Source organism: Triplophysa dalaica, chromosome 17 (assembly GCF_015846415.1).
Source record: "Triplophysa dalaica isolate WHDGS20190420 chromosome 17, ASM1584641v1, whole genome shotgun sequence".
Classification (NCBI taxonomy): domain Eukaryota; kingdom Metazoa; phylum Chordata; class Actinopteri; order Cypriniformes; family Nemacheilidae; genus Triplophysa; species Triplophysa dalaica.
In genome coordinates, this window is record NC_079558.1 from 17,884,131 (window position 1) to 17,904,336 (window position 20,206).

Consider the following 20,206-nt stretch of genomic DNA (forward strand, 5'->3'; position numbering starts at 1 on the left):
AGAAAAAAAGAAAATAATTCCAAGCTGGACACATGTTTTATGAAGATCTCTGTAGTGTTTTACTAGGAATTATTTAGGGTTGTTGGTTTCTTTCAGGTCCTGGAGTCACTGAGTACAGCTCTCTTTGAATTCTAAGACTCGAGTGTCAATAGATCCGGCTTTCAGATTTCTCTATCATCTTGCTATCAGAAAAGGTTCATGTAATGTGAATCCACAGGAGTCGGCTTCAATAGCGTGGCCCTCTGCCGAACACTCGCTGGTACCTGAACATTTGATGTTTAGATTAAAAAGAGCCACTTGTGAAGATCCGGTGATGAATGAAGCAGGACAGGAATAGCTCGAGCCGGGTCGGGTCAGGAGAATGCTCATGTGTGTCCTAAATGACAGACAGCAAGAATTCAAACCCGAGACCTTCAGAGCTCTGCCCGTGTGCTGTTTATATAGAGCTGAGATCAGGGGCAGGACGCTGGTGACTCGCGTCTTGTGTTATGACTGTGAAAGACAAGCTGAGACCTTCCTGTGTGTTTTGTTGTGTTAAAGCAACAAAGCGCAACGCAAATGCTTTTGTGGTCATACAATGGAAGTCAATGGGGTCAGTTTTGCGTGGTTATCAACATTCTTCGAAATATCTTCTTTTAGGTTCTGCAGAAGAAAGGAAGTCGTGGAAGGACATGATGTATGTTTCAAAAGTTTTAATTATATCTTGAACTATTATGGATCTCACACACTTGTACTGATCCTCGGTTATCTTAAATGAGTTCTCGATCAGCGTGTACCGGGAAGTCCAACGATGGCTATGATCCAGCACATACCCGTAGTCCCAAATTTAGAGCATAAATCATTGTTTGCCTATCACATTCTCAGTGGACTCTCTTCTCTAGCGTTTGTCTGCTCGATTGCACTTAACACTATGTGTTCCTTTTATCTGTTCGTAACATGACCTGCCGGGAAGGGGCGGCCAATGGAGAGAGCGAGTGTTGGTGAGAGAGAGAGTGAGTGAGGACGAGCGAGTCAGGTTGGTGGTAGTAGAGAGCAGACAGCTGCAGTCAGAGCGAGCGTCCGGCCGCCGGCACTATGAAGCACTCGCACTCACAGAGGATGAACTACAGACTGCGCAGTAAGTGACGTTTAACTTCTGTGCTGCCGCGGTAACCGGCGTGTGTGTGTGGGTTTGTCAGGAACTGATGCTTTTCATTGAAGACGTCTTCAGGTACGCTGTATATATATATAGACCATTTAAAAAAAAAAACATATTGACGAAAACATAGATCCACTCCGGTTTGTGTCTTGTTGCTTTCTAGTATTTTTTTGCTCATTGACAATAATAACGGAACTATAAGGTTGAACTCTATTCAGTTCTGCTGTTATTAAACAGATGATTTGCTTTGCTTTTGTACGTTAACTTTTTTTGCACGTAGCACTGGTGCTACAGAGGTTTAAAGTTTTAGCACATGCCAAACAGTTGTAGCTCAAATATAAAATGTATATTATGTTCGAAAAAATATGCACATAAAAAATATTTAACGGATAGCGAACAGACGAAGCACATTAATGTTACAGTTCGGTAAATTCAGGCCATATAATTACGTTTTTCCCAAGTTTCCTGCGTTTTGGGTTTTCCATTCTTCTGCTTTACAATAAATCTTTATAAAAAACAATATTTGTAATTATATTATTTTCAAAAGTAAACTGCAGTAAAATTCCTCCTTTTTTATATATGTATGTATATATATATATATATATATATATGTATATGTATATGTATATGTATATGTATATGTATATATATGTATATGTATGTGTATATATATATATGTATATGTATATGTATGTATATGTATGTGTATATATATATATATACATATTTAATAAAAATTACTTTAGTAAATAGAAATATACTCTAGTGTTTATAGTTTTTCAATTTACTGCTAGAATTATTATATGTTAGAATATTATGAAACAATACAGTGTTTTTAATCTGGATGTTCGACTGAACCAGACTTTTATTTTGACGGGTTGTCGCAAAGAGTGTGTGATTGATGACATCTCTTCTCTAACAGTAAAATGCTTCTGAAATAAACTCTCAGAGCAGCTCTGAAGATGGAGTTCATGTGTTGATGTCCTCATACAGAGACACAGACAAATGCACGAGCGTCACACGCGTGTAGTAATACGTTTAATGGTGCATCTCATTTACATTTACACAAAACAAGCAGATGGCATATTTAAAAAGCCAGATCGCGTCTCTGCTATTCCTTCCCTGTTTTTACATCGCAGAATGTGAATGTAAATATGGACTCGGTGCATTAGGTAAACAAGGTTTAGACGCAAAAATAACTAAAATAGCGGTGCGCCATTGATTCACCACATTCACAATAGACACACACACCTCGCACAAACAAGCGGCTCTGTCCAAAACATGCACAACCTGTATCGCACGGTTGCTACACTGGTAAATTTATTCTTGGTACAGACAGATTTTTTTCGTAGCGTGTGGGACATATATGTTGCACTGTACAGCCCTGTGCTTTGGTCTATTATCTTTTGGCTTCATTCAGATGTGTTTACAGTCTTGTGGATTTTTTGTAAACGGCTGTCTCTCTGGTTATCATCATATAGTTTTTTTGTCTTGATTGCTTCGAATGTGAATTATATTGTCAACACATTAAGTGTAAGCACATCGAGTTTGATGGGACATCTTCAGGTGGCTGTGAAAGAGATTTCTTATGTTTTTTGTGTTCAAGGCTATGTGAGATACTCATTTATTTTTAAAAGAAACGAAACATATTGTTCAAGGCTGTTCTGTCTACTACTGTGCAGTGTTTTCTTGCTTTCAATCTGAGGATGTTTTAACATTTTTATATGTTTGTTTTGATTGTATTTAATATGTGCCAAAGGTAACTGCCATTGACAGACTACAAGCCGCATTATTAATATTAGAGGAGCGATGAATTAAGACATCAATTTGAACCTGTGCTTTTGTTATATAAGAGGGAATCGTATTCAATCAAACACCCTGTAAGTGTCAGAACTGGAAACCCCCTTGAAACTAATATTGCATCTGTTGACAACAGGCCCAGCGAACGACAGGTCCTGGAATGCACCTATCTATGACGTCATTGATAGGTTGAACACCGCCTCGATAGAAAAATATAAACGACTACTTCTCTAGCCCCGCCCACTGGTACACATATGACAGTGCTGAAGTAACACAAATTGCGCGGAACCAGATAGAGCGAGCAAGCAATAAACATACCGTTAAAGATCGCAAAATATTGTGCAGTCAGTGCCTGGTTGTGAAAGAACACATTCGCTAGTAATGCGTGCTTGAAGTTTATTTTAAAGACGTTCCAGCTCACACGAGTAAAACATTACCGCGGATTCCTTTTTGAACAAGATACTTTTTAAAAGTAAAAAGCATATAAAATCATTTACATTTATGCATTTGGCAGATGCTTTTATCCAAATTACATTGCAATGTCCTATACATTTAGATATATGTATGTGCAATCCCCTGGGACTCGAACCCACGACCTTGCGTTGTTGACACAATGCTCTTACCATTGAGCTACAGGAAGATGTGAGGAGGTCATTTATAAATCACATGAGGTCCCCAGATAATACAAATTCTGTTTAAATAGGGCGAATGTGTAACTTAACGTTACGTCCTTAATCAAATTCACAGAAGACTCCAACTAAGTTCACTACGCAAACTGTTATCCAGTCATAGAAGTGGGCGTTTACTTCCAAGTCTTCAATGCGGCAAGCCCATTAAAACCGAGCGTTTGTCGAGCCGGCCTCAAAAACCAGTTAGAAAATAACCTATTACTTATTAATTTTGATGTTATTGAATGTAGAAACCACACAAACGTCATAAGCAGACCCCCCCAACAGTATAAAACAATTAACAAGCTATTGTGCTACATAAACAGTTATCATCTTCAAATAAATATTTGATTTCAAATGATGTTCTTAACATATTTTAAAGGTTCAAAAGTCATGAATGCATTTTATAAATAATATAACAATAGCCTCAACTTAACATTTTAAACGTTTCAATATAAAAACACTTTTTTTGAACATTTTGTGTTGTAATTTCCCCCATTTACTGTTTAAGACTGTAAGTGATTTGTCTTGTTTTTTTGGTCCGTGTTGGCAGTTACAGGTTAGTTATTTTAGAGAAGTGCTATCATTGCATGATTGATTCTTCATAGCAGATGGGAAATGAGCGACATTATAAGTCTGTTTTACTGGCTGTAAATCAAACAGGCGTAAACAAAAGTCAGGAGTTTTCTGCTGTTGGCTGGTTGTAACCTCACTGAGATGTTCATAAGACTTGATCTGCATAAGTCCTTCAGTTGAAAGAGTGTGTTTGTATGTAAACGTGTACACGTGTACTCATCACAGCTGATTTTAGCGAGAAGTGCACCTCAGATGGGCTCAATTAGGCTGGGGATTAAAGATCTATTCCAATTCTAGAATTGGAATCGAAAGGTTATAAATCGGATAATTGATATACAATGAAAATTTCCCTTCATGTGTGCACATTTTCAGAAAAGCGCATGTGTTTTTACTTGTGATTTGCTGATACCTTGCTGTAATAAAAGACCTGAAAATTATCCTTATTTTTACTAAAGTACCCATAGTTTAAAGGAGTAGTGCACTTTAAAATTTGCCCATCTTTTGCTTTCCACAGTCATTTTTATTCCTACTATAGAGAGTCAATGGGGGCAAATTTTGAAGTAAATGGGGGCAAATAAACTACAAGTAAACCATGTTATTTGTTCTAAAGCACAGTAACCTTGAATTTATAATAGTTTTATTAAAGTAACTACAGTTTAACCATTTGAAGATAAACTATTGTAATTAGGACTGTCAACATTAAAGCCTTAACGCATGCTATTCCTTTTTTTCAGATTTCAAAATATTTAACACAGCATCTTTTAATATGTCATCCTCGGTCTAGCGTAACATTATATAATTACGCTCTTATTCATGTAAAGGCCTTTAAACCATTTAAGCGCAATTTGAAACATTTGCTTTGACACGTTCAGTATAGAAAGACAAACTTTTAGCTGTGGGACGCGGCACAACTCGAAAGCGGTCCCGTCTGGTGTAAACAGTCACAGCTAAAGACTGAATCATTCAATCTCTGTCAGACAGCGCAGCACCAGTATTACGTTTTCTCTCCTGCTCGAATGAACAAAACCACACAAGATTATGTCAAAAAGCCCTTTTTTTCTTGTATTTTCTTAAAGACAGATTTCAACGTGTGAAATACAATCCTAGTGAATGCAAAGAGTTGTGAAAATGGGAAAAGGAGTCAGATCTGCGTATAGCGGCAGCTATTAAAGGGGCCCCGTCCTTAAACCTGCTGCTGTGACTCCTGTCAATGATGTTAATCAAAGAACAAAAGACAAGAGGAATTAAATTTGTTTGTATCTTTAATTCTTTATTTAACTTAGAATTTAGCATTAAACACTGTAAAGTGTTTGAGATCTTAAAGGGAAAGTTAATCCAGAATTGAATCTGTTATCATTTACACACCCTCAGCTTGTTTCAAACCTCTATAAATGTCTTTGTTCCAATGAACACAGAGAAGGATATTTTGAAGAATTTAGGAAAGCAGAGTTCTGGGGCACCTTTGAGCACTATTTCATTCTTCCTACTATGGTAGTCAATGATGTCTTGAAATTACATGAGCGTGAGCAAAATGATGACAGAATTTTCATTTTTGGATGAACTATCACTTTAATTCAGTTAAATTCAGTTCTGTATATTTCCTACCTGTTAGACATGATAGCTCTCAGTTATACTGTACTTAAGTGTTGAGCAGCTATAATTCATTTTAAAATACAGAAGAAATAATCAATTTAATGGAGACGTCAGTTGCAATACTAATATCAGAATGTAAAGAAATCCGTTGTTTCTATATTAATTTGGAGATTAAATGTGACATTATTAGAATGCAAAACTATATTTTAAAACATTTATGTTATGTGTGATTAATCAGATTAATGTATTTAATCGATGTATAGCAGTTATCGTAATACAAATAGTAATAAATCTGACAAAACATGTCTCTATGTTTATACACAAAATGGTGCTCGTAAATATATGTATACCAAACCAGTCAATAACAGGCTAAATGACCATACAGGTTAATATCTAAAAATGTAAAAAAATGTAGAACTTTGGAATCGAAAGTGGGAATCGATAAAATTCAAACGATGCCCAAACTCACTTAAGCCTGGCTTAGACTAAAGGATTCTCTGCCAGATTTTACCCCGAATTCCCCTCCCGAGAATCTTTGAAAAAATCGGGCCTAGAAATGCGATCGGGCCCGAGAATCGGTCCAGATTATCACATAATGTGAGGCGTTCACAGATCGAATCTTGGAACTCCCGATCTGCTCCGAGAGAAATCTTAGCCGCCCCGATCATATCAAACATGTTTGATATTTAGGATTTTAAATCGGGCTGATGACGTTGGTACTTTCGCTACAGCCAATGAGAGACACATCGACAAGTGACGGAGGTAAAGCTTCTGCAAGGGTAGGTTGTACAGAGGAGATGGAGGATCGTCTTTATAATGTATCCTCAAAAACATACCACAACCGCACAGATAAGAACAAGAGCTGCAGGGAGAAGTCGCGTCTGTTTTAAATGTACCACGTAAATTAACTGCTAATGCGCAGCTTGTAGTTTCGGTCAACAGATTGTTATTTATCTATAGGCGCACATATAACATTAACATGCGTTTATGTGTTTTTTTTATCTTATAATCACATTGGCATTCATCTTAGTTCGGCAGCGACAATTGTTTTCTTCCGTTATTTATTAACATTAAACTTAAGCGGCTCGCCTAAAGCACAGTCATAACTTCAGTCTTAGCAAAAAAGCATTATAGCATCACCTGCTTAAAATACGTCTCAGCGGCTTTGGACTGACAGACAGAGAATCATTCAGAGCGCGACAAAGACACAACATTCCTGGATGGAATGTTACACACCTTGCTACAGTTTTACTTCAGTAACGTATAAATCCCTTACTTTTGAATTGCTACCGAAACATCTGCTTTTCACCGCGGATAAGCCGTAGTACAGTTAAACGGGTACAGTTACACACTCAAGACCTGTTGCATACCCACTACATTTCCTTCATCTATCGTGGAAAAAACTTTCAATTAAACTTTCTAAATCAGTTTTTTGCACTTGTTACCTTTTGTCGTATTTATAAACACAACTTTACCGCCAACGTTTTCTTCTCTGGACATTGAACATTTCACATTCATAAATGGAAGTTTACAAAGGGGAAACCTATTTTTGTAGTTCTTGAAAAGAGATTAAAATGTAGATCTGGCAAGATTCTCCTTATGTGTGTGCTGCAACCAGAATTTAAAATCTGTCAGAATTTCAGAACTCCTGTAGTCTGAGCCAGGTCTAAGATTTTACACAAGAGAATCTGTTAAGATTCTCCTTATGTGTGTGCCGCAACCAGAATTTAAAATCTGTCAGAATTTCAGAACTCCTGTAGTCTGACCCAGGCTTTAGGGGTTTACGATAAGACCTGTACAGTGAGACCAGTGCCCGTAGAGCCGTACGCTGACCGTCCCATGCATAAAGATCATAGCAGCTCATTTACTGCTAATGACGTCTATTCACATCCCCTTATTGTGCTTCAGAAGATGTGTGAAGCGCAGATGCACGCGCAGCTTAATGACATGCATGTGGACATGAGAGAACATCATAACTGTATGTGTTAAACCCACCTCCACATGATCAGTTTGGCTCTACAGCTTTTAAACTATCAGGCTTTGTCCCAAAACCTAGTGCTTTGTCTCTCCGGACAGCATCATTACACCTTAAGTGTAACACGCCACGCCATCCTATCAGAGCACTTCAGACAGGACACACAAATCAAGCGTCACTTTTCTCCTCCCATTCCGCCGGTCGCCATGACGGCACATCGCAGCCTCTGACACTGACGCTGTCCAGACCAGCATGATTCACAGTATTTATTTAAGTTTTGCTAGACTAGCTCTCGAGCGCCAGACTGGCATACGTTTTCCGATGCTAATCTCATGAGAGCAAACAGTGTAGATATGTAAATACCTGAGAAAAAAGAGCGACTCCAGAGACTTCATCCGATGGTTCATCACTGTCACAGTTTATGTGCTGTCGTAGACACGTGTGTTATAACTTCTCGTCACATTGTAATTATTACTGCATATACTGTTCATTATTATGATTGGATTCTGGGTAAACACTATTATCTCCAACCTGGATTTGTTGATAAAAGCACCAATTGGATGTTGAAAAGTGTTAGTAGATCTTAATGTGTCTCTCTCTGACTGTGTCTCTCAGAGCGGCAGTTGTGCAGCTCCATGGCAAACTCAAGCATCCTCCCATCTGTGGTGACGGGCATCAGTAAGGAGCTCGCTGAACTGCGGCACCTCATCCAGTTTCCGGAGGAGATCGCCACCATCCTGACGGAACAGGAGCAGCAGCTGTACCAGCGCGTCTTTCCTCTCGACTACCTCAGCTTCCTTACAAAAGACCTGAGCAGCCCCGAGTGTCACAAACGCCACCAGAACCTGAAGGCATCTCTGTCGGTCCCCATCATGACCAGACAGAACGACCTCCACAACACCGTGGAAGACCTCGTCACGAGATTCAATGAGGTAAACACTCACATTCCATTGCATTTGGTTGATCTCGAGTTATAATGTTTGTTGGTGGATGCGTGAATGCAATTGTTTCAAATGCGTTTCAGTTGGGACCTGTTGACAGTGTGTTTAGGGATGTGGTGATGTTTTCGTCGGATGTGACTCGTGTCTGTTCTGTTGCTGGTTTTTGATGAAATTAATAATCTCTAGAGATGTGTTTATCGCAGATTATAACCGCTCTCTGGAATGCTTGATCCTGATTGGTCGGCATTGATTTTTCGATCATTCCGCGATAATTACCGCTTAAACTGATAACATGGGGTCATCTGGGGTACTGTGAGTCATGTTTATCGTTGCGTTTAAATACAAATTGAAGGAGGCATATGATACGGCTAAAACAAATATTATGCTTTGATTTAGATGTAATGCAATGTGTAAACAATATTTATGGTTCAAAAACGCTGTATTTTCTACATACCGTGCATGTTTGTATCTCCTCTTTGCCCCGCCTCTCTAAAACGCACAGATTTTTAACAAAGCTCATCGCTGTGTAAAGCGAGGTGTGCTATGATTGCCCAGCTAACCAGTGCGTTGTGATTGGTCGAATACTGCAAGTGTGAAATGAAACGCCTCGGACCACATTTGGAACATCATGTTCCCAAGCAATAGTACTGAAAGGTGATAAAATGTCATCGGTACTTTCCTTATTGATTCGAGCCTGAATCTGATCTGGAAAATGAAGATGATCAAGTAGATACATCAACTTTGCCAGCTCGAGTAGGATGTAAAGGTTTTAAAAACAATATTATGTTAAATAGTTAAAAACTATAGCTAACTGTTTTACCTTTTATATACTACGTTTAAAGATTTGCAGTTAGTGATCAACCTGTGTTACGATACGTCTCGTCGTGACTCAACAAAGACAGAAACACGACATTTGTTGCCTCTAGTTGGAACATTATTACTGATTATTAGGACTTATGTTGTCTTTTTCACATCGCGCACTTGTTTGTATTGGCAGATCACACAAAGAAACAACAAGAGCTACAAACAAACAACAAACTCAACTGACGTTATTCCATAACAAAGTCTTTTACAATGAAAATATACTTACAGACTACCAATCTGAAGCGCCAGACTGTCCTTGCGAAGTTGTAATGGTTGGAATTGCCCCACTTTTTAACAAAAGCTTTCGTGCACAGTCGGCCTTGATCTCTCTCAGGTTCATGAAGCAATCATCTGGGAAACGGGCTGCACACATGTGAATATTGGAATTGTTCTGTTCTGGAACAGTCTTGTCAATAAAATGTTACCATTCGTTTTTAGTTGTCTCATCTTTTGGAAGTGCAAAACACTTAATCGCGCCATATGACCCCTTTAAATCAATCAATAAATAAATACTCACAAATCTCAGATTTTATTTACAACAGCTGAAAAAAAACGATTTTATCATTATTTCTAGATGTGTAGTTGTCATTCCATTCCAGTGTCTGTTGAATTTCAACTATCAGACCTCAGGAGTTCCATAGTCATAAGAATACAGAATGACCTTTTCTAATTACATGTAGAAATATGACTGTGATATTGTTTAAAAGTGAATCTAAACTTTTCTTTGCAGTATGAGTTCGGAAAAAATACAGACAGCTTTTGCTGTTTTTTCACCTGATTCTCCTGTTTTCATTTTCTGCAAATAAATGTAAATAGAAACAATAGTTTTATTTGAAATGTGGGAGAAATAGTTCACAGAAAGAAACAAAAATGATTATTTACCTAAACACATACCACAATTCAGAATTTTTTTAAATAGTTTTGAAATTGTCTCATGTTTTTTTCCATGGCTGTATAAATGACAAAGCAGGGGTTTACTTATTGATATTCGATTTGAAGAAGGTTGTGTTTTGTCTCTTGAATGTGTTTTGTAGAGGTGGATGATGTCATGGTTGTTGCGAGCACCAGATGGTTTTGTTTTTGAGAAAATGAGAAAATAACGCACTGTAGCTTTCCAGTATAGTTGCGTAAAACGCAAAAATGTCAAATATTCAGAAAATGGATTATGTCCTGTTTCATATTAGAGCAGATCATGTTAAGACTGTGAATAATATGTGTGCAGATAATTACAGTCAGTCCAGGTTATAAAAAAACGTCACTTCACACAGACTGAGTCTGGGAATCTTCTTGCATTAAGTTCGTCGCCTTTGAATCACATCTGATTAAGAGAAAGTCGTTCAGTATATCAGAGGCGTCAGTGTGAACGATTACATAATATAAATATTTCACATCCCCTTGTGATAATCCCAGCGTCCGTTAGTTTGTTCTCTTTATCCCTGTGCTTCCTGTGGACTCATTCCCAGACTAACATCATGTTGTGTTATTTTTGTCTTTGTTGTGGTCATTTGTTTGCGGTTGTCGTACAGAGGTTTGACAGCGGGGCTCTTTAAAGCGTGCTGTGTCTCTGCAGAGTTTTGACAGTCAGATCTGCCGTGTGCGCTCAGGAAGAGTGTGACCTGTGGAATGCTGGCAGAATGACACGAAGCCCCAGAGTGCCGGCAGACCCCTCGCATTAAACGTCCCCGACCGCCCGGGCCCCGCCAGAACTGTTTATGTAACTGACTGGCTTTCTGAGAGAGGTTTTTAGCTACAACACATCATTGCGTAAATATTTGTGCTTCAACCGATTGCTGCTATGAGAGACGGCCAGATTGTGGGACTTTGTTTAAGGGTAAATACTATTCGTTTGAAAGAGGTTTTTTATTTATTTTTAAACATAAGAATGGTGCTTGTTTGTGTGTTGCTTACTAGACCTGAAGTATAGTGGCAACAAACACAACATTCAGTGAGAACGTGTTTGACTGATTATTTCAGAACATTACAGTTAGGGGATAGTCTGCTCAAAAATGAAAATTCTGACTTGAATTAGCCCCCACACACCCCAAGTTGTTCCCAACCTGTATAAATGTATTTCTTCTGTTGAACACAAAGAAATATATTTAGAAAAATGTTAGCTCTAACATCTCATTTTGTGTTCAGAACAAAAAAAAGTATACAATGATTTTTTTCAACTTGAGGGGGAGTAATTCATGACAGAATTTGCATTTTTTTTGGGTGTGAACTATACCTTTAAATTCAATTGATTGGCATGGTGAATCATTACAATTTAAATGACATTTATATTGACGTGTTTTTACAATCTATTATGGGAGCTCTACAGAGGCAGACTACGCTTGTTGTACATATCTGTCATTTCCTTTAAAGAGATAGTTCACCCAAAAATGAAAATTCAGAGTTGGAGTTATGAATTTATATTAAGACCAATCAATGAAATTAAATAATTTATTTTAATATACATTTTCAGTTAATTATGTTACTAATACTTGAATGACATACTGTATAAACCACTTTAAGAAATGTCAGCAAACGCTGGTCCAGATTTAGAAGAACTTCCCTTTTCAGTTTTTTAACACTGCACAAATGTTTGAACAAATTCAACCAACAGAACATTTATAACTGAATGAAAATGTTTAACGAATATATTTAAGATTTAATTCAATTTGTAAGATTGAAAAAATGTTTTTACATCTGTCGAAAGTACAAGAAATTACTCACCAAAAAGTATTTGATAACTTCTTACTAATGACTTATTTCTATGTCCTATATCAGCATTGATTAGAATTGATTCAAGGATACACATGAAAAAACTTATTTAAATTCTTGAATTAAATAACAAATGAAATGATTCTTATTAACTGACCAAAGTATACAAATGTGAGAATTACACATTAACGCATACATTTTAAAGTGAGACTTATAATTCAGAAAAAATAAGAGTAATCCCTCACTTTACCTTTTCAAGGGAAGAGTAATTCAATTACTGTGAATCTAATTACTTAGTAGCTAGTTACACCCAACACTGGTAATTAGTTACTTTTTCAAAGTAACTTAACCAACAATGTCTCTTGCCATGGCTGTTCTCATTTGTGGTACAGAAAATTCTCCTGATATTGTACTTGTTCTTATTTGACTTACATTGACTCCACTGTCTGATGTAAACACAGGGTCTTTAAAGATCAGATCTGAGAAGCGAATCAGGATTGAACAGAGCAAGTCCACTGACCGCTGTAAGTGTTGTGATGTCAGTAGATCCTCGTGATCATGTGTTGATGTGTGTTGATTGTGTGTTCAGGTGAGTTCATGGGTGACGTGGCTCATCCTCACCGCGGGCTCTATGGAGGAAAAGAGGGAGGTCTTCTCGCATCTCGTCCACGTGGCAAAATGCTGCTGGGACATGGGCAACTACAACACGGTCATGGAGTTCTTGGCAGGCCTCAGGTACGATGTTATGCCTTCAAGGGCTTTTTTCTCTCCAAATAAATGTTGGCATTGGTAAAAATTTAAGTTGAAAGCTAATGGATGAGAGCTACAAAAGTTATAACATAAAGGAACAAAAGGAAGACTTGACAGAATCCGAAGGGTCTGTGATTTTGTCTGCTCATGGTTTATTCCCTCAGGTCTCGTAAAGTGCTAAAGATGTGGCAGTTTATGGAGCAGGCCGACATCGAGACCATGCGTGGGCTGAAAGACGCCATGGCTCAACACGAGTCGTCCTCCGAGTACAAGAAAGTGGTAAACCGTGCGCTCAACATCCCAGGATGCAAAGTGGTGCCGTTCTGCGGCGTCTTCCTGAAGGAACTCAGCGAAGCTCTCGACGGCGCTGCCAGCATTATTGGACTGAGTCCGTCTTTTGATTCTCAAGACGACTCTTTTGAGGTGAAGATTAAGTACTGATAATGACGACCGCAGGAAATTTAATTTCCTGTTCAAATTGAATTGCCTTTTATGGTTACAATAATAATCCTGAGACCATTTTGGCAGACTGGAGCAATAATTGCCTTTTTCATTAACATTCAATACGAGTACTGAATCGCTTCCTGGCTTTCTGAAAAGTAGATTGAATCAACTGGGACAAAGACATTTAGTCACTCTGATGACTAATAAATCATTAAACCGAGGCTTTTAAAACCCCCAAATCCCTTAAGTCTATAGTTGGGCTTGTGTTCTTTCTGTGTGCTGAAGTTCTTCATACGCCCCACAGTTTATCGCAGACTATAACGGCCCGCAGCGTTTCCTGGAGAGGGCCGGAAGTGACGGACTGCACAACTCGGACAAGGAGACGACGGTCAGTAACATTCTGCAGACGATCCGCAGCTGTAATCGAAGCCTGGAGACAGATGAGCCCGAGGAGAGGACTCGAGAAATCAACATCTGTCCAAAGAATTCCTTCAAAGACAAGATCAGAAACCAGTGAGTGTCTCTCATAAAAACATTTGTAAACATTTTGTAACATTTTACAAAAAGACATTTTGTAACATTTACACGTGTGTCAACCAATATCAAATTATTTTTTCCACGATAAACACGTAGAGAAAATCTGTTATTGGAGAGCGAAAGAATAAAGTGCTTCGCATTTTTCTAAACCTCCAAAGACTGGCATGTTCCACATCTGTTTATTCATGTAAAGTCATGTTCAGAGCATTAGAGGTTGTGAGCTCTGTTAGTTCTCAAAGCTGTGGCTGGTTTGTCATCTGGAGGAAGGTGCTCATGTCGGTTGTTAATACTGTCTCTGGAAGATCTCTGGAGAATATCAGCGCCTGTCTTCGCAGAACTGAACAACATGGCTTTGATGTATCTCTGTATAGCTTTACTTTTCTCCTCAGCGTCTCAGGAACATCTCATATATGCTCAACGGAATGCCACTAATGTATAAAAATAAAGCGTGCTGTGTTTGGGCACAGAAATGCATTTGGCCATGTGACTGCGGGTTCTGTCGTTTCTCAAACAACTGCCGTCTTTCTCTTCCGTTCTCTTCAAGGAAAGCTCCTGCTTCAGAGCGTGTCTTGTAAGTCGCTGGAATGTCGCATGGTTCACGGGTTAAACTAACAGGAACGTGTTTCTTTTGCACAAAGATGCGTGACTGCCCTGCTTTTGAGTTACAGACCCTCAAGAACCAGACCAATACTAAACCTAAACAAAGACACTTTGGTCTTAGAACCACCTTGAACCAGGTGAACCAGGTGGTCTTGAGGGCTCAAATAGAGGGTGCCCTTCAGTATCGCATGTTCTGCAAAAATAATATTGCATTTGTGAGACACTGAGCAGTTCTCTGGAAGAGTTCTGTTTATTACATCACTTGATTCCCATCTCTGTTTCACCTCTTGGAAATGTTCCTCGTGTCACTTCTGCAGGTTTTTGGTAGGAGACCTCTCCGATTCTGAAGGGGACCCACTTGAGCTGGTGAAGGACGTAGACCTCCAGGCCGCGGAGGAGGTCCACGGACCCTTTAGTCACGGCACGGAGCTCATCCCATGGTACGTGCTCTCACTGCAGCCGGATCTCCACCAGTTCCTCTTCCAGGGAGCGACGGTCATCCGCTACGACCCGGAGAGCCACCTCACGGCCCGCTGCCTTCTGCGTCTGCAGCCCGATAACTGTTTCCTTACATGGTCCAAACCCCACCGCATCGGCCTCCTGACCGGAAGATACAGAGGCTTCGGGGCATCTATGCCATCCCCAGACCACTTACCTCTGGGTCAACCTGTGCACTGCGGACTGTCCGACGGGCTCCTGGACCTGAACGTGGTGAAGGCCGTGTTTATGGGTCACCCTGCGGTGGACGTTAACGCTGTGTGCCTGCAACACAAACTGTGCAACATGAACGCCAGTGAGAACGCTTTGACGCTGCTCTATGGACTTCACACTACAGACAACAGACTGCTTCACTTTGTGGCACCCAAACACACGGCACACATGCTGTACAAGGGCATTCAGGAACTGCTCGGAGCCATCAGGAAGATCAGAAGGTTTCCAGACCAGAGGCTGCAGTGGCTGCGCAGACAGTACGTCAGCCTGTATCAGGTACAGTTAATGTCATTGACAGTTTACAGTTGTCTAGACTACTGCTATTTCCCATTTTGCATAACTTGGCTAATGTGAAGTCATCTCGGGCTTGATTCTCCTACAGCTGAGTTCCAGTCATTGTTGTGTGATCTTATTATCTGTGGCGTTTATATTCCTTTAAAAATTGGTTTGTAGGAGGACAATAAATTTGAAGGTCCCACACTTGCCCAGGCCATCGAGCTGTTCGGCGGCCGGCGCTGGAATATGGGTGCCGGCGGCCCCGGATCTGCCAGCAAGAGTGCTGAGAAGAGCTCAGTGCAGAGAAACAGTCCGCTGGGCATCAACTCCAACATTAAAAAGAAGAAGAAAGCTTTAGTGAGGGTAAGGACATGAAGATCACAAGCTAACACGCTTTGTTATGACACGGCTGTCTCTAACACAGGTTCTGTTCACAGGGGGACAGTGGAGATGGTACTGATGATGAGATGATCTCACGCAAGACCAGGAGCTGTAAAGAATCTTTAGGAAGGAGAGAGTCAGACCCATCAGAAAGTGTAGAGCCTGAGGAAACTGGTGAGGAATACTGATCCTTACATGATGGAGGAATGTTAAGATTTCGGCTGGTTTAGGGACACATATTTTTTTTGAATAACGAAAACAAAAAGAGGTCAGATGCATGATGTCTGCTCTGATGTTTCAGTAGAAGACTGCAGTTCCCTCGGCCTTCCCGGACCCTTTTCCTTATCAAACAGTAAAAGCCAGTCTCCCGGAAGCTCCTTGTCCAACTCCTCTTCCTCTGCATCGTCCTCTGGATCCTTTAGCGCAAACACCTCCACCCCACCACATCCCCATTCCTCCCCCAGCCTCCCCTGCAGCTCCAAAGGGCAACCGGGGTAAGACATCATTTACACTGTTTAGATTAACAGGTTATCTTCTATATTATGTTATGTTATGTTATTATAAAGTACATAATAAAGATCTGTGAGATGTGCATATTAATGTTGTATTTTAAAAAATATACACATGCGTAAACATGTACTGTATATATTTAATAAATATCTGCAAGTTTATATTTCAATTTTTATGTGATGTAAATTACATGTATATTTAAGAAAAATATAAAATGAATACATATTTACATGTATGTGCATGTGTTTATAAATGCTCAATTAATATGCACAGCGTGCAAACATATAATACATAAACACAAATTTTATTGTGGATGTGATTAAGCAGCGGAAGTCATCATAGTTGGGTAAACTTCTATAGCGGTGAATGGGAGGCTACCACAAATATATTTTTTGCATTCTCATTTGCTCAAATAGCGAAAGTAAAAAATTAGCAATAGTGTTTTCACTACTTTCAACGAAAAAAAAAATAGAGAGAGTCTGATAACGGCAATCAAAAGAGAGAATAACTTACAGTGACTTACATAGCCGCTGCATAAGAAACCCCCTGGCGTTACCACTATTTTATGTAATTTTATTCAAATGTAACATAATAAAAAGTATAACGTAAAAAAAAATATTGAAAACAAAAAACTTTGGAGGATTTACGATGTTGATGACTATTGAACGCGTCATCACAGTCTTGTGAAAAAGTTCCATTAAGTTCAAACATGGCGGCACGATGATAATGTTTGTACCAACTCAAATTAATAAAATATAAATAAATAAAAACGAATAATCTTGTGCTTATAATGTAATAACAATTGCGATAATGTAATAATGATTTTTCACATAATTTATTATGTTTTGTATGACAAATTTAATGCCTTATGATATGTAATTACCCTACATGTAATTTAAAAAATGTTTACAATACAATAATTACATTTCAATATAATACAATTGTGCACAAAATGTAAACATTCATTTCATTACATTTAATTTCATTACATTTTATTTTTACATGTAAATGTTTTGTGACATCTACATCCAGATCTTTTTTTTTTTTGTGGGTTTTTTTAATCAACCGTGTACTATTTATTGATAGATCTGATTAAATTGGTGGTGTACTAACAGTAGTTTCTGGTGTTTGGTGGGGTCAGGGCCTGGAGCAGTAGAAGCTGGCACAGCCGGGGGAAAAGCTGCTTCAGGGGCTTTCAAGATCTCATGATCTCTGACAGCGTCATGAGCTTCGTTGAGTTTGTGGAGCTCTTCAAGTCTTTCAGGTTAAACACACAATTCCTCAAATAAACTGCGTCTGTGTTTTATAAAAGAAGGATTGTTGAAAATGTTCTCTTTTGTCGTGCGTCCAGCATTCGAAGTCGCAAGGATTTAAAGGAGCTGTTCGACATGTACGCTGTCCCTTGCAGCCGCTCGGGTCCCGACTCGGTCCCTCTCTACACCACCCTGAGGATCGATGACAAACTTACAGGACCCCAGCCGGATCTCGGTGTGCATCTGTCAATGCATTTGATTGTAATTGAGAAGTGACGAAACGTTTTACGATCCAATCTCTCTGCAGATCTGCTGACCCGGAATGGCTCTGATCTGGGCCTTTTCATCCGGACACGTCAACAGATGTCCGACAACCAGAAGCAAATCTCAGACGCCATCGCGACTGCCAGCATAGTGACCAATGGCACCGGAGTGGAGAATTCTTCACTGGGAGTGCTGGGACTCGCCATCTCCCAGTTAAATGATTTTCTGGTCAACTGTCAGGGGGAACATCTGACCTACGACGAGATCCTGAGCATCATACAGGTGAGTCCACCCACCTTCTGTTTGTCTGTCAAAGTCGTTTAAGGGATTTGAAACTTTTGTCTTTAATAGAGTTGGTTGGCACAATCTTAACGTTCTGATTGGTGGTCTCCGTTTGCCACCAACAACATGGACGACTGATTCTTTCTTTGTTGATTGACACTTGGATATTAAGAGTCTCATGGCTCACAAATCACAGTGAGACATCGAATGATATGCATGCCAACATAATATCATTTGATTTGTTTTTGTTTCTTTAGAAATTCGAGCCTTCCTCAAGTATGCGCCAGATGGGATGGATGTCCTTTGAAGGATTTGCCAGGTTTGGTTTTATTGAAACTTGCTTGACAAAATCATTTGGAGCAGCGATTTCTCGAACATTACTTATTAAAAATAATCGACAATGTTGATTTAAAGGGATGGTTCTCCCAAAAAGTAAAATTGTTTCGTCATATACTCACCCTTATGACTTCTGCACAATACAAAAGAAGATATTTCAACATTGAACCACATTGACTTCCATCAGTTTTTGAATGACATGAGAGTGGTGTGATCAGAAGTTTTACTTTTGGTTGAACTCTCGGCTACATCGCACAGAAAGTCATCTCTAAAGCCACACATCTTCTTCTCAAGGTTTCTACTGGATAAGGACAACTTTGCCTGTAAGAACGAGGAATCTCAAGTGAATGTGGAGGAGCTCCAGTATCCTCTGTCGTACTATTACATCGAGTCCTCTCATAACACATACCTCACGGGCCATCAGCTGAAGGGAGAATCTTCGGTGGAGCTCTACAGTCAGGTACCTCCTCCATTGGCTTCTGTCTATCCTCACTGTCATCCAAGCCAAACCACTTCATAAATAAACTTGACGTTCAGTGTTTCACATGCTGTACCATTGAAGTCGTGCGCATGTGAATGTAACGCCGGCCGGTGGTTGATTTATGGGTTGTGTCGCAGGTGTTGCTCCAGGGCTGTCGAAGCGTCGAGCTGGACTGTTGGGATGGAGATGACGGCATGCCTGTTATTTACCACGGACACACTCTCACAACTAAAGTCACCTTCAAGGTTGGCTTGGAAATGAAGATGGAATTCACTGTTCTGCTTCTTTAACATTCCTTTAATGATCTGCTTTTGTAGATGTGCAGTTTTGTAGACGTAGTGTTGGAAAGCTCAAAACACAACTGTCTGTGGTTCATGCATTGAGCTTTTAACAGTTGTTTTAAGATGATCTTTTTTCAGTTTGTGTAGCTTTGTAGTTCTAGTAAAGTTGCACCGATGTGTTGGTCTGTATCGCTCGAAAGAAATCACTTTTTCTCACAACCCTCGGATTGTTTAAAAAAGACGATGATCAGGGCCGAGACTCGAATCGGCAGATATCACTCTGAATAATCATCTTTGGGTTTCGGTGGAAAATTTAAAGATCTGTGAATCTAAAGTTTTTTGGTTTTCCAGTTAATTTTGGGTTAGTTAGTTAATGTTTTATTAATAACGTTTTTAGATAAAAACATTTTAAATACTATATTGGTTTACTTCTTAATTTCTGTTCTAGTTTTATTAATTTTCAGTTATAATTTTAGTGCATCAGCGCTATTTCAGTTTATTTCTAAGGCAACGTTTATATTTCCTTTATTTAATTTAAGTTTTTCAAATACTCAAATAGTTGTATTTCATTTGAATTATGTGAACAGAAATTTAAGGATAGTAACTATAGTATTAGTAATAACATCTTAATAACCTTGAACAAAACAGACATAACAAATAACCCCATGAAAAAACCATGGTAAACTTAAGCATTTACTAAAGCAAACTGTAGTTAACTGCTGTATTCTCCTGTAATCACTCCTTTTTGTTAATGTCCTGTATACAGTATTCTGTAGTTAATACTGCTGTGTGCTTTTACAGGTACCGAGGTAATGTAATGTTTGTATTTAATGTGCGTTTTC

The 20,206-nt window shown here is 39.1% G+C and overlaps 1 protein-coding gene across 1 annotated transcript in view; it reads left to right on the top strand.

Moving 5' to 3' along the window:
• Positions 1–20,206, top strand: part of plce1 (phospholipase C, epsilon 1) — a 74,023-nt gene that overhangs the window by 36,889 nt on the left and 16,928 nt on the right. Inside the window, 14 exon segments of the mRNA XM_056770672.1 lie at positions 8,366–8,682; positions 12,848–12,993; positions 13,173–13,431; positions 13,757–13,965; positions 14,907–15,576; positions 15,754–15,939; positions 16,014–16,131; positions 16,259–16,451; positions 17,609–17,731; positions 17,819–17,955; positions 18,028–18,266; positions 18,524–18,585; positions 18,897–19,062; positions 19,221–19,328. Of these exon segments, the coding sequence (XP_056626650.1) occupies positions 8,366–8,682; positions 12,848–12,993; positions 13,173–13,431; positions 13,757–13,965; positions 14,907–15,576; positions 15,754–15,939; positions 16,014–16,131; positions 16,259–16,451; positions 17,609–17,731; positions 17,819–17,955; positions 18,028–18,266; positions 18,524–18,585; positions 18,897–19,062; positions 19,221–19,328 (2,933 nt within the window).